General features: G+C 37.7%; 1 protein-coding gene across 2 annotated transcripts in view; it reads right to left on the bottom strand.

Annotated features, from left to right (window-relative positions):
* Positions 1 to 16,007, bottom strand: part of LOC107037602 (AF4/FMR2 family member 4) — a 346,232-nt gene that overhangs the window by 99,260 nt on the left and 230,965 nt on the right. For both annotated transcript variants that reach the window (XM_015256232.1, XM_015256233.2), the window contains exon 2: positions 13,644 to 13,767. In XM_015256232.1, coding sequence (XP_015111718.1) covers positions 13,644 to 13,767 — 124 coding nt within the window. The remainder of the gene's footprint in view (positions 1 to 13,643; positions 13,768 to 16,007) is intronic.

Raw genomic sequence — 16,007 nt, 5'->3', positions numbered from 1 at the left:
GCGCTATCCATCTGTTTCGGTTGCTCTCGTTCGTTTCTCATTTTCTCGGTCTCAGTCTCTCGTGCCTCCCCCTGCCAAACGGCGTGCAATGCCAGTGGTATAACTAGAACCTCCGAGTAAAGCTCAGTCCCGGAGCCGCCCGAGCTTAAGCCAATCCGAAAAACCACCCCCATCCTGGTGGTGCCTTCAAACTACACAACTGCGCGGCCCCCGGGGCTTTTGGTGCGCCGGATAAAATCGTATTAAAGACTTTCAACTGCCGTTGCACTTTGACGTTTGAGAATTTATTTTATTTGGAGATTTTTTCGTGGATTTTTTTCGAGGGTTATTTGAGGGATGGAGAGTACCCCTGCGCGAGACATTTAACGAAGAGTGGAGTATTCGATTGGAATTGAGAAGGGGAAGTCTTTATGGAAATTAGGGGATGCGGAGGGTGGGTTTTGAGAGTCTGAAGTTGACACAAGTCAAGAATCATTTTATGAATTCTTGAGACTTTTTTTGTTCAGCACTCGAGGATTTTTGCATGGGTAAGCGAGGAGTGAGTCATTTGATTGATAATGGAATTTGGGGGGGCTTTGTTTCGTGCGAGAGTCGAGAGGATAGCACTCGAGTTTTTATTTACTCGCATTTTAGTGAGGATTAATGGAGATGGGAGATATTTGGGAGGGGACTGGAAGAAGGTGGAGATATGATGAGCCAGTGATTCTTAATTTTATGGGATTTTTTCGTGAATGATTCGGGGGTAGTGTACTGAAATCTTGATAGTATGTAAATATGTTAGAAGGAATACATTTTTTCATTTTCTTAATTAATAAACTGGGGCCAGGAGGTTTTTGTCCGTGAAAATTCCGGCATAAAAATTACCCCAGATAATAATCCTCTTCGGTGATTTCCAATAAAACTGTAATGTGTAATAAATTTTTCAATTCTACATTTCTTTTTCAAGCGTAAAAAAAATCTATAACGTTGATTATTTCACTGTGTATTTCACCTAACTAGTTCCAAAATTAATTTAATATAATTTCTTTTAGACGATGCGATATTATGAATTTTCAATGACCCAATATAGAGTAAAAATAGCAATAATGGTGATGAGAAATTCCCTGAGATAATTAAGGATGTTTACCCTATCAAGGCGGCAACTTGATTGAAAATAAAAATAAAATTGACTAAATAAATCATTCATCTTACAAATTATTTTTCTCGTCAAATTAGAAGCGTTCCAATGTACTTTTCCGGTTTCAAAAACACTAATTGAAGAAAATGTTCAGAAATAATGGAGAACTTGTGACTGTGCTGGTAACAGTCGAATTTTGATCGGGCAACATAGAACGCTTCGGCTAGTAGTGAGGTTGTAACAGTGAGATAAATATTTGTGTGTGTTATACGTGTCCATATGCTTCCAGCACTGAATTATCGTCACCGACTTTACCGACCTCGATCAGCTGTTGTGCGGTGTTGTCGCGTTGCTCGACGCGTAATGGCGGTCAAATTTTGTTAGAGGAATTCGAAAATCAATCGAAGATATGACGCCTATATGGCCCGGTCCGCTACTTGTTCTCGCCGGCGATAGACTCTCCATAGTCTAAAGTAAATGGCTTGTGGTTTTTTTTTCAATCTCTTGAGTGTCTAACGACTGCAACATCTCGATCAAAGTTAACACGGTCATGTTTCTTCCCTAAGCGCAACGTTACAAGGAGTGATTTTCAGAAATTAATTTCTCACTAGGATGCCCCGATGGAAGGATTAAGGTTATTACTAACGTGTGGCTTAAATATGAACCTGGCATATGAGACAATATCAAAATTATGGTGAATAACGTGAATGATGAGAATGATTATAAACAATTAATGGAAAAAAGGAATATCGAATCGGGTGACCTTCTTTATTTTATGACCTTCTTTATTCAAACTTTCAGATCAATCGTAAACTGTAATCGACAGCTGATTGTCCACCCCTTGTACAAAGGAATAATTGAATTATTTCAATCAACAAGTTTAAATTGCCTGAAGGTCGAAGCCTCGAATAAACGACTCATTCCAGACAAACTCACCTCTCGACTGAAAGGGGGCGAAATCATTTTATGTATGAAGTCCCACCGTCCGATCCTTATTCAGCCTCAACGCGGTCGCATTAAGGTTTATAAACTTTGAGCGTACCCAATGCTATAATTCAACTTAATGAGCGCGATAAATTTATACGTCCCGGTTCATGTACTGTCAGAATAAAAGAGAGTGAAAAGAGAGGGCGAATTTCTGCCAGGGTTAAATGAGAGTGGAATAAGAAGGCAAAGGAATATCGAGAGTGAAGGATTAAAAGAGAGGAGGGAGGAAGGTGAGCGTAAAAGGATTTCGTGTCCCTCCGGCGATATCAGAAGGAAACGAGGGGAGGAGGGGTGGCGGGAGGGATAAGTGAGCATTGGCTCGGGTTGTATGGCAATACCAATTCTATTTTTTTTACTCACTAAGTGAAATTCAATTTTCTCTCTCGTGGATTTGTGAAAGGCAAATCGAATTATCCCAGTGGAATTATTGGAAGTGGTGAATTCATGCTGACTGTATATACTCGAGAAGTATACTGAAGTCTGTTATATAGCCGTGAAAAGCGGAGAGTGTTGCCAGGTGAATATTAAAGAGCTCCTGGGGGTCCACAGCCGATTCAATCCGTAGGGCTCTTATTATCGAAGAATCTCTACTCATAAATTTACGAAACGCAGCAATTAGAGATGTAATTTATTTCACTCGCTTCCTTTCGTCCCTTTTTTATCGGGATTTTTCATGTCTTGGGTATTATCTTTACGTGATGGAAGTTGTGAGTTTATTAGTTGGTGTGGTTGACGATTTCTGATGTTTTGTACGAGGGGGTGAAAACTTCTGAAATCATGGTGTCGCAAACCAGTGAAATCAATTTGCAATCACATCGGAAATCAATGAAATCTCATAATTTTGAACCGTTTAGTCATTTTTTGAAGTCACAATGAAATCATTTACAATCCATGAAATCATGTAAAATCAAGGAAATCACTATACGCATCGTCGTCCCAATCTCATTTTGCCTCCACAATATAAAATCATCATTGTAATATTTTTCGCGGAAAATATGTACACCCCTTCGAGAATTGCCGCTTCGATTCGGGTCTTGGTGGATTATGAAAAAAGATTCAGATACGTTACTGCCGCAGCCAACAACGACTCAAGTATGTCGATATCAGTACATCGATATTGACCAGTATTGAAAGACTATTCAATCTCCAACTTTTGATGATAAGAGGAACTTGACGGTTGAATAAAGTATTTTGAGAGAAGTAAAAAAATAGTTCTAGCATTGGTCATTGGTTTATTAGATATACTAGTAATAATTTGTAATCGTTCTTTAATATTTTGCGACAACAAAATTGATAGTTCATAATCGATAGTCATAAGGGCTGTGAGGGTCTCGGGGTACACTAAGGTTACAAGGGTCAAGAGGGTCAAAATCCTTACTTGATTATAAGTCTATTTCATGTTACAAGAAAGGGTGACAGAGAGGACCTCTGTGACCCTACGGACCCTTGGGGCCTTTTGGGTCATAGGGGCCATAAGGGTCTTAGGGTACACCAAGGTTACTAGGGTCAAGAGGGTCAGAGTCCCTTATTTGATTATAATTCGATTTGATGTTACAAGAAGGGGTCACAGAGGAGACCTTTGTGACCCTGCGGACCTTTGGGGCTTTTTGGGTCATAAGGGCCATAAAGGTCTTAGGGTACACCAAGGTTACTAGCGTCAAGACGGTCAAAGTCCTTTATTTGATTATAAGTCTCTTTGATGTTACAAGAAGGGCTCACAGAGGGGACCTTTGTGACCCCCCGGACCGTCGGGGCTATTTGGATGAAGGGCCATAAAGGTCTTAGGGTACACCAAGGTTACAAGGGTCAAGAGGTCAAAATCCCTTATTTGATTATAAGTTCTGATAAACAATTCTTAGGACTCAATTATTATTTCAGTTTTTATGAGGTTTCAATGACTTCAATAATGCAGTTATTGATTTCACTTGGATGAAGTCGAAAAAATCATGGTGAGTCATGAAATTGCTGATATTCATGCTTGCAATCGCTGAAATCATAAATTCAATGGAATCATTGAAATCATTAACGTAATCGACTGAAATCGACTGCATTTAGTAGTCATCCTGTCACTCGATCTTCGAGTTGCCAACCCCTCGTCTCTCAATGCACAAATCATCCTGGTCAGACATATAAGTGGTATAACGAAAATGATAAACACGTGAACCATTTTCAGTTAGTATGGAAAGTTTTTCTCTCCACAATCACTGAAACTCCTTTTTACCACTCCATTCGCGTTTATTCTCCGTCAACCCCTCTACAATTACAAAAGAGGGTTGAAGTATCTCCGTCGCCTTCTGCCTTGCGGCATCACTCCTTTTTCCTTCTGCTCCTTCCTGCACTCAATGATCCGATTGCCTTACCAGCGCCCGAACTTTCGACGTTTTCGTTCTTCTCCAAGACTCGATTTCTTCCGGACGTCGCTTGCGAGATTACGTTCTTTCTTCTCTACGTTCTTTCATTTTTTATTTTTTTCCTTCAACAAGAGAAGAAGTTCTTCGAGAATGGTTTCACTGCCGTCACAGAGAATCACCAACTCTTGTATCCCTTCACTTTATTCCCTTCGAGTGAAATCCGAACGCTCATGACAAACTTCTGTTCAAACTGTGTACCATCTTGTCTGATAGTGTTATAAAAGGAGATAAAAAATTCTTTAGAAACACAAACATACCGGGAAATATTACTCCTCTGAGTTTCTGAGTTTTACGGATACTTGGGTACAGAGAAAATCGGATTCCTATTTGAAATATGTAGTTTACTCTTTGCTCGTATCGGAGATGAAAACGATTTCAAATGATACTTTCATGAACGTTAAGTCAAGGCGGAGAAAAGTTTAAATCATGTTCAATTGAATTTTATCTCATTTCTAAGTTTTTGTAAAATTAAAGTTTAAACCGATTCTTTCAAAGTATAGAAAATGGAAGATATTCAAACTTTTAATGAAATAGATTTATACAAAAGGTTAAATATCGTCCAAACTGCTCGGCCGATTGCGCAATATCCAAAATATCAATCAATAATTTAAGAGGTATATTCATACCAAATTTCAACTTGCTATCTGCAGTTTTTTCTCAAGTTATCGTGCGTACAGAATGAAAAAATTAAAATTAAAAAAACGGCAATATCCTGAAAATTTTGTATGAATGGGTATAGATATACGGAGAAAATTATTTGGTGAATTTCAACAACCAGTTCGTGAATTTCAACGACTAGTTGGTGAAATTTAACAACTAATTAATTAAAGTTCAGAAAAAAAAATTCAATTTCATTCGACAACAACTTGTTAAATTTTCGATTAACGTTCGTCAATTTTTTTGATGGATGCATATTCACTTTTCTGGAGGAAAAATTTACAGAACCTATCATACCTCTAATTCAATAAATTCAATCAATTTTTCCTACAAAGTAGATGGTGAGTGCATATATACATTCGGAAACAATCCTGCAATCATTTATAGCTTGACAATCGATCACTGTCTCCCCTAGAAGATATTTTCGTAATAATCTACAATCCCTTGTTAAATTTGATCCATCAAGTAAATCACCCAACGTTTATTGAAAGTTTAACAAATGTTTGTCGAATCAAATTGAAAAATCTTTTTCTGAATTTTAATTAATAAGTTGTTGAAATTCACCAAATAATTTTCTTTGTGCTGTTTGATTGATCTACCCTGAGAGAAAAAACTACTTTTGACAAAGACACTTTATTCCATAAAAACAACATTCTCTTGTCAATTTTAAAAATCATGAGATCTCCTGATAAATAATTTTGTTCTCAGATTGAGAGAAAAGTCTTCCATTCAGAAGCAAAAACCAATAAATTATGATTGACAGAAGTTTTGAAATTTCACCTCAAGCATTACTCGAGCATTCCCTCGCCATATATTCATTCACCTCAACGCTAAATGGTACCCGAGAACAACAGTGACTCATTAACATCAACAATGTCGTGTCTCCAAGCGTGTGCAGCCACTTAGAGCAACGAACACAGGCTAATATTTTTACCTTGCCACGCCCGAGAGTCATCCACGTACCTCATGCTAATGAACTGTACAACACGTACTGTATAACCGAGAGAATATTACTCCGTCACGCGAGCAATCTATAAACAGCGGCCAAAAGTCAACCCAACGTTGTAATTCTGGTCTTCATCGTTTAATAACGCGATTGAGTGATGTGCAGTGGTAATTTCTCCATGAAATTGAGATGTCTTCATCAACTCATCGACATTGTGTAATTACAATTTCTAGTAAAATAATATCCCAGCGTCGAATGAATATTTTTTTACCGAAGCACTGGCAATTCGTCATCGCGATTGGTGATACGATATGCGGTTATTCATGAAGAGCAGATGACGACGGGGATAGTTACGGTGAATGATCGATGCTGCTTTGTACGGCCCAGTAAATCGACTTTACACACGCTCCTTTATTCACTATATACGGTTTAGTTCTGGTTCTCTTCTTTCCTTTGGTCGGGGGTGAATGGGGAGAGAGCCTTTGGCGTGGGCCACTGGTACTTGCATTAATGTATTGTTCTCAATGATGTAGCTTCGTGGATTACCATAATAAATTCCCTGTTTTCGGTGTAATGTGAGGGGGAAGGTTCTGGGGGAGACGATTCAATCGACGCTTGAGTGGGATCCTATGAATTATTTGTTTTGTGATGATGAAAATTGGTTTAAAGTGAATCTTTTTGGGAATTTGTGCTTTTCTTGTGAACGAAGTAGTGTACTTCGTGGCCTGCCTTATGATGGGCCAATTTTTTTCATGTTTTTTTTTAAATTATTATTTAAACTGCTGGAATCCTTATTTTAGATTATCTATAGTGTCGTTGCTGCTTTACATTTCTCAGTTCGTTACATATATTACGGTTGGTCTTTTTTTGCTTCCCAATGGGAGCTTTGTAACCGCTCAATCTGTGATTAAATCCCGGCTATACACTGATTGAAGTTTGATTGAACCTTCATTAAACCCGGACTGAAAACAAATTTGAGTCTTAAGAGAATCAGAACGTAGAATTATTTGACAGAACAAAATAGTACGCAAAATTTTGATGACATTTAAATTGATGATACACTGTCAGAAATTTTTTGAAATTTCATGGAAAATATGATAGTAATTCTCATGAGAGTGACATTGAATTGGATTTAGGGGAAAATGGTTATGAAATTTCAAGTTTTAGGTAGAATTCAAAGAAATTCATGTTTTCAGTGAGAGTGAGATGCGAATTTCACAACGGAATGGAATTTTCCATTTTTCTCTGAATTTTCCTGATTTTTCTGAATTTTTACAGAATAATTGAACTGAAAAATCAACTATTCTATTGATTTCCAGATTATTTGAACCAAAAATCAATGGAATATTTGATTTTCCAATGACAATATTTCCTGAAATTTCAGTGGTTATTTTTCTCACTCGGATTTCAGCCAATCAGAGCGCAGTATTTGAGGCTGTCAAACAGTTTTATTTCGGAAATTTCTAAAAAATTTCCGACGGAAATCCACTAGTAGCTTTTCAAATGTTTATCATCTTTCAACGCATTTCATGTTTAATATTCTGTGTGACAGATAAACAAAAAAGTGGGTTGTAAATGTATGGCTGTGTAAATGTATCCGGATGCTGTTCACTGCACTCTGCTTGGCCGAAATCCGAGTGGAAAAATAACCCGTCAAATACCACTCGTGCTTCAAAATTAATCGGATATTTTCCTCGAGCTTCCCTGTCTAGGAACGAGCGTGTCAAATTTTGCAGGTTTCAAATCCCGAGTGCGAAGCACGAGGGATTTTTCTTCGAAATTGGCAATCGTTTCTATAGGCTGTCTTCCAGAAGAATATCCGTGGATTTTTGGAGTGGGGGACAAGCATATGTGTGGAAACTACGTAGAGTGGGGGTACCCTCCGAAGGATAAACTTCTACTAGAAAGCCTATAGGCAACGAAGCTATCGGAAAATATCCGATAATTTTGAAGCACTAGTGGTATTGCTACTGGAAATTAAACACGATAAAAATTTTCAGGATTTGGCACGGAAACTTCAGACAAAAATTTTCAACAGTGGAGTACTACCACATGGAAAAATAGAAGAAGAGAATAGTGGAATAAGAATTAAAATAAAGTCGGAAGCGAATTGCTAATTGATTAGCAACAGTAACTAATTCTGACCCTTGTGGATCTGACCTTATAACCCTTTCGGAAAAGATGAAAAGAATTTTAAAAAACTGCAAAAGGTTTGATTTTCATGAACGTATTAAATTTTAGATAAGCTTCTGCGATTTTTCCTGTCTGAATTTTAGAAAATTTTCCACCAAATTTCACTGAGACAATTCCTTATTGTAAGGGCAACGGTTAGAATTAAGAGTCCGTGAAAAACTAGGAATATTTCCCTGAAAATAAAAATTTTCTTTGTTTCGTGCTGACCGAACTCGTATGACCCTTACGGCTCTAATAATTTCAAGCCTTTTGACTCTGACCCTTTCTCAACCCTTCCAACCCTTGTGATTCTCATAACAGTGGTCCTCTAGAAAAAATGACGCAAAAATGGTTAAACCCAAGAATTATTCATCACGCGCTACACACACTCAAATAACAAATATGATCCCATATCTTCATTCAACTCCCATCCAATCCGAATAACACTAGCATCAAATATTACCATAAGATTCGCGTCATTATCCATACGTAAACATTGACCTTTCATATTCAGTCTGTTTCCATTATTCACATTTTCACGTGTGTTTTGACTACACTAACGAATCCCCGTCAGCTTTTTCGACAATTTCATTGAAGCCAAATTCTCAAATTCTAAAAGTAAGCGTACACGCTCCCTCGAAAGAGAGAAACCCACGGGTAAAATGACTTTGCATTGCAGATTTTGTAGATTTAATCGCCAAGAGGGGGGTTCGGGTGGTACGTACTGTAATACGAAGGGAAAACGAAGTGACTGTGTGAGGAGGCACTGATGTAAAACACCCGAGAGAGGAGAGCCACTCGTTTTACGAGTCTTTACGGTGGCTTGTGTAACCTACCCTTTTTCGTTTGTGCATGTACATACCGATGGAATTTGTCCCGCGAAAAATACGTGACCACTTGTGCCAGCGGGGGAAGTGTCTGAAACGAGATACGAAATCACTCCACCACCGGTGTACTCTCATGCATTATGAGTACATTCGTGATATTGCAAGGGCGGTTGTTAAGAATTATGACTTTTTTCAGGAAATTACATTCCGTTCTCTATTTTCACTTGCCTCTTCACCATTTGACCTCTCGAATTTTCACATTTTTACGTCCTCTGAATAAGTAATCTTCCCCTTTTTGCTCGAAAATATATCAGAGCTTTGGTGTAACGTGTGGGGTGAAGAGACAAACAGCGGATTGAGAGCAGGTGCACATTACAATTATACGCTCTCATCGCGCGTATCCTTCGCGTATTTATTTTCGCCTTTTCACTGTTCATTTTGGTGAGTATTTATGGGCAATTTCGGACCGCCGAGCGGAACGCCTGGGCTTCCTGGGAGGTTTCGAGAGATACCTCACGTTCCCACAGAAATCTTCTTTATTTAATTCGGGATAAATTGGGGAATTACGAGTGAAAGCGTTGGGATTAAATTTTGTGGAGTGCTTCAATGACAAACGAAGGACAAACAAGGAGATTATTTGGATTTAGTGTGAACAGGTGTACGAAAATTCCATGATTCTCAGCAATGCATTGAATTTAGTTTCATCCATGAAATCCCTGTACCCTTGGGTGGCAATAGTCAAGTTACGGGTTTGTATCTCGTAACCATTGTTAAATTGCAATCAGGAAAAATAAAATGAACATTTTTTCTGACTCGATTATAAGGAATTGAATTTAGTTTGAGGATGTTTAGCCAAAACCCACATTGTTCACGATAATTTTGATATTGTCTCCTATGGCAGGTTCATATTTAAGCCACACGTTGGAAATAATCTTAATCCTTCCATCGGGGCGTCCTAGTGAGAAATTAAGTTCTGAAAATCACTTCTTGTAACATTACCCTTAGGGAAGAAACGTGACAAGAATTTATCGCCGGCGAGAACAAGTAGGGGACCGGGCCATATAGGCGTGATATCTTCGATCGATTTTCAAATTCCTCTAAAAGAAATTTGACCGCCATTATGAGTCGAGCAACGCGACAACACCACACAACAGCTGATCGAGGTCGGTAAAGTCGGTGACAATAATTCAGTGCTGGAAGCATATGGACACGTATAACACACACAAACATTCATCTCACTATTAAAACCCCACTACAAGCCGAAGCGTGCGATGTTGCCCGATCAAAATTCGACTATTACCAGCGCAGTGACAAGTCCTCCATTATTTATATGAACATTTCCTTTAATTATTGTTTTTGAGACTGCAAAAGTACGCCGTAACACTTCTAATTTGATGAGAAAAATAATTTTTAACATAAATGATTTTTTTAATCAATTTTATTTTTTTGTCAACTGAGTTGTTCACTTGATAGGTTAAGCATCCTTAATCCAACTGAAATTCCTTTACCTTTGGGTGGCAATATTCAAATTACGGGTTCTTGTATCGTTTCCATTGTTAAATTATTGATTTCTCCGTGAAATCAATGAAAATCCAATTTTTTATTCTATGATTCAATTAAAGGATTCACATAAAATTGAATGGAATTATTTAAATTTTGTTATGGCAGGTGATTTTATTCGAATACAAATACACATGGGTTTGTGCAAGGTGAGTGGATGGGCGAATGGGTGAAGTGCCAAATCGATGGGTAGAACCCATAAAGAACATATAATTATGGCCTAATGTATATAGCCATTATCACCAATATTGGTTTTTCAACCCTTCCCCGGGAAGGTGTATTTTCCCCTACAAGGGCGATTTCTCCTACATAAACCCCCTTCCGCCTTTTCTCTTTCGCTAAGCGGAAGCACGTAAAAAGCACATAATTATGGTATATCGTTGTTTGTAATAATCCCTTATTTTAAAAACTCCATGCTGATCTTCAGAAGGGTTGGCGCAACATTTATTTTGTTTTGGCACCAAAAAAACACATAGATAGCACATAATGTTGATAAGGAAAAACATCATTTTTTGATCCTCTGCCGCTTTTTAGGGACGTCCGAGTCTCTAAAGTTGAAGGTTCTGCGTTTAAGTCCGAGAATTGTCGAGTGATTCCTGATTTGAAACTTTCGTAATTTCAATTTTATATACAAAAAAAATGGTGCTTCAAATCAAATAAAAATCGTGTTTTGAAATTTTTTACTTGCTTCAAAAATATTTTTGTTACAAATGAATAAACTTGTTTACTTGTTTCAAGAAAAGGGATTTAATTACATCAAACAAACAATTTATTTATTTCAAATAAAGAGTTTGCTTATTTTAAGAAAATCACCTTTTCCTGGATTTTGTGAACGGAATTCGAGATTGTGTTTCAACAATATTCGTTAGCTAATCCAGAAAACGCGAAATTTGAATGATCAGGGTTTTCTAGAATCGTACTGAACCCAATTTTGATTGCACTTTTCACTCCAGTACATACGACCGTCTTGAACCATCGTCTCCCTGATAGAAATTCCATGGTACTGAAATTTCTTCTCCTACCACCTCTCTTCCTCCTAAATGTCTTACGTGATATGTTTTGTTTTATTGGACGTGATAGATGCGCAGCGCCAAATAATTGTTTGTTTGTTGTTTGTTGGGGTTTTCTTGTCGTTAGAGCTCACGACTATTTCCTCTGTAACTTGCAGGTTACGATGTTGTGACAGTATTTCAAGTGAATGATCAGAATGCAATCTCACTGATGGTGAGAATCAACTGTAATCCGTTAGGTTCGCGAAACACGTGAAACGGTAGCTTGTATGTACATGATTCGAACATGCTCAATTCTATTTTTTCTCGATATTTTAACATTTTATTTCAAACACTAGACAATCATGCGTGCTGTCGCGCGCGACCACCTTCAAGTGAGTGCTGTAACGCACAATAACATCGTCGTAGTCATGGAAATCATTGATTGATCCATCAACCAATCGCAAGGCGAATAAAAAGTTAACAATCGAAACAATCATTCATTGTCAATCAACTTTATGAAAAAGGATTCTTAATGGTGTTCTTGTATTATTTGACTACATCAAATAATCCAGAAATGATTCGACGACCGGTTGTTTCACACTTTTTTTTCCCACAAATTTGATATGGTTAATCATACTTTCAGAGAAAAATAAGCCCAATAATTCCTGATTATCACATAATTCTGCAGAACACGCGCTAACGTTACCCGACGTTGAAGACTCCCGAGTGCATCTGTTCGACTCACTTCGGCGAGCCGAACGTTGCCGATGTCGCGCGGACAGGTACGAGGATAGGAAGAACGGCAAAAATTCTAGTGCTAGCACTAGAAAAATTCTCCAACTGCACAATAAAATTTCTAATGTTACCAAGAATTAATGAAGTTTTTCCCACAATTTTCTACTGAATTCCCCACAAAATTGACACACCGGGAAATTTTCTAGTGCCAGCTCTAGAATTTTTCTCGTGCTTCTTTGCAAAAATTGATTAACTTACAGCAAAATTTCCGTGCTGATCTAGAATTTTTATTCTTATTTCGATTAAAATATGGGAGTTCGGCAGTTTGCGACTCGTTTCGGGTGCCGAGCACTAAAATTTTTCCCAAACTTTTCTCTCCGTGTATCAAATATAGTATATTGTGCATCAAGGGCGGAAAGTCAAGACTATATTTGTGGAAAACAAAAGATTCCGTGGTCGAGTGAACCCCTGGTTGGAACTGCAGATGGATTTTATCTCATAGTGCAATTCTTTTGGCCGACATTTGGATGAGAAAATTCCCTCCCGAATACCACTCGAGCTTCAAAATTAATCGAGTAATTCTCTCAAGGTTCCCTGCACACAAACGAAGTCGTCAAGTTTTTCAGGAAAAATCACTCGTGCTTCGCATTCGTGATTTTTTAACCTGAAAAGCTTGACTCCTTCGTTTCTTTGCAACGAACCTATCGGGAATTGCTCGATAATTTTGAAGCTCTGGTGGTATTACTTGTGGTATAATTTTCATCCAACTTTTCTCTCCGTGTGGAGACAGCAATACTCAGTATTTACAACACTCGATATTCAATCACGAATTCCTTTCAGAATTCCCGGTAATCTGAAATGGACATAATCAAACTCGCCATTGATGGATGTTAAAAGCCGTTGAGCTCTCTCCACTACATCCATCTCCAATCCAGGAAATCGATAATCGATAACTCGCCAAGTTAGGTCATCCAAGCATAAAGTTTCCTCTGGAGTATGTTAAGGTGTCGGTATGTTTGAGCGCCTCAAGCGTTGCGGAATGAGTCAGAGGATTATCAGTCTCATAAAACGTGTCTAGCCTTATCAGAAACATGACATTAATTACATGGTACCCGCGTAACGTGCGTTTGACAGCCAATTCATGGGTGTAATTGACCCGTGGGATAATAAAGATGAAATGGATGAGCGCGAGGAGAACAAATAAAATGCAGAATATATTGGTTGTTTATTGACACTGACCTTGGGATCGAAGTTGAAGACCTGTTCTGGTCTAAGTGGGCACTCTAGACCGCACTTGCAAGTGCCCGCGGTTGTCAGGTACTCCTTCAGCTGATCGAGCGAACCCAGCGCTGTACTGCTTGGACTGTAACAAGTACAAAATATTTTCCTGTTAGACGATAAATGGAAGAATTTAATATTATTCTAATCTAATTACATCTTTATTCGGAGAAGGAGAAAATTCCTCCTAAAGTAGGAGGAGTACAATTGTTGATAGAATACAGAAAAAAGTTTCTAGTTTCCAGAATCAATTTACTGATTTTACGAGACTCATGTTTACAGGAGACATTCCACTGAGTATAAGAAACTGACCAATTTATTTCACTGTTATTAATTTTCTTGAAATTTAAATCATACCGTCATCTGAATTTTCGATATCGGGAGGTTGAATTTCATTTACCGTGAAATTGAGTTTTTCATGTTAAACGATCATTGATATTTGTAAATTTATTCATATTCAGAATTTTGCCTCCAACGATTTCATGCCTAAAAAAAAAGTAAGGTGACCGAAAGGTTGAACAATTTCAAATATTCATTTATAAACAACGAATGATTAAAAAAAATAATTCTGTCCAAAATGTTATTCAAATTTTTTCACGCAATTTTCACTATATTTTCAGAATTTTACACTCCATAGACATTTGGACCTATTTTCCCGGAAGCTAGAAACTTCCTTCCTCTGTGAAATCATCGGTTGAAAAAATTCATGAATAGTTAAATGTTTTTAAAGCTGTCATTATTTTCTTGATAATAATGCGTTTCAATTCATTGCTGGTTTTCCTTCTCAAATAACGTCTTCACAATTTATAATCCTCTAAGGACTTCATAAACTAAAGACATTCCGTGGTTATCGTTGAAGCCACCCAAATTAAGAGAAAGAGGGAGTACCTGGGGATCATTTGCGGATGGATCCCCCTTCCCTCATCACTCGGTTTTCTCCGGCAAATAGAAACTTCTGTTATACTCAAGTGAAAGAGGTTAGGTACTCGCTTGTATATTGATTATATCCCACTGGGGAGAGTATGAGATACCAACTGGGAGACTTTGTTTCGAGATACTTCACTCCCGGGCGAGTTTGACTCCTAAACTAATAACCCCCGGCATTTCCATCCCCGTAGTATTATTCCCATACTCCACTCAGTGGTGATGCGCTTCGCCATCGTAACGCTCAGGTTATCCCCATGAAAGCAAAACCACTCGAGAAAAGGGAGATTGCTGAGGGGGTTAATTATCGGACGCGCCGATAAAACGGTGAATTTCGCTTGGCTGAGCTCTTTCGGTCCACTGTCGGGAGCCAATTAACCCTCGGAAGTCAGTACAACACGATCTGTTTCTTTGTTTTCCCGAACTAAACATGGAATTAACAAAAACCAAACCGAGTAACTATAGAATAGAATTCAAACATTGGAACTTTTTACCAGTATTTCCGTGTGCCATGTTTTTAAATGAATGAAAAATTCGAGAGGCCATTCATTTGTGAAATTATTGTGTCACTCACACGGAGAGAAATTTTTGATAAAAATTACCCTACTGTTCTATAAAAGTGTATCATGAGTCATCGTGTCCTCATTTCTATCCCGAAATTTAGTAAAAATTAATATATGATAATCAAATTTTATTCTACGTTAGAGAAATTTCATCCTGACGCATAATAAATTTTACCCTTCCAGTCCAGTAATTTTTATGTAGATAACAACGAAAATTCTAGAACGATTGGTAAATTTTACCCTACCGGTACAGTAATTTTTACTCTACCGGCACGGTAATTTTTATTTTTATCAGGATAAAATTTCTCTAACGTAGAATAAAATTTGATCATCACATATTAATTTTTACTAAATTTCGGGGTAGAAATGAGGAAACGATGACTCATGATACACTTTAACAGAACGGTAGGATAATTTTTATACAAAATTTCTCGCCGTGCACGACTACAATCGTATGAAATCAGCTGAAGTCAAGTGAAATCAGTGAAAACCTGGGATTTCATCGATTTCAAGTGAGTTCAATTGAAATCACTTGCAATCGGCTTGAATCAAACCCAAAAATCGGGTTGAATTATGCTGAAAAATCTACTTGAATCAAGTCGCTATCTACTACTTGGAATAGACAGAATTTCGGCGTGAATCACTCCTTTTTTTGGTTTAATTTAAGTCGATTTTTCAACTTGGTTCAGGTCGACTTCGGTTTAATTCAGATCGATTTTTCGGCTTGATTCAGGTCAATTTTTCGATTTGAGTCAGGTTGATTTTTCGGCATGATTTCACCGAATCAAACCAAAAAATCCGTTTGAATCATGCCGAAAAATCGAGTTGAATCAAACCG

This window comes from Diachasma alloeum, unplaced genomic scaffold, assembly GCF_001412515.2.
Source record: "Diachasma alloeum isolate Michigan unplaced genomic scaffold, Dall2.0 Dall_scaffold_00256, whole genome shotgun sequence".
Taxonomy (NCBI): domain Eukaryota; kingdom Metazoa; phylum Arthropoda; class Insecta; order Hymenoptera; family Braconidae; genus Diachasma; species Diachasma alloeum.
The sequence above is the reverse complement of the archived record's forward strand: the minus strand, read 5'-3'. Positions and strand labels throughout refer to the sequence as shown.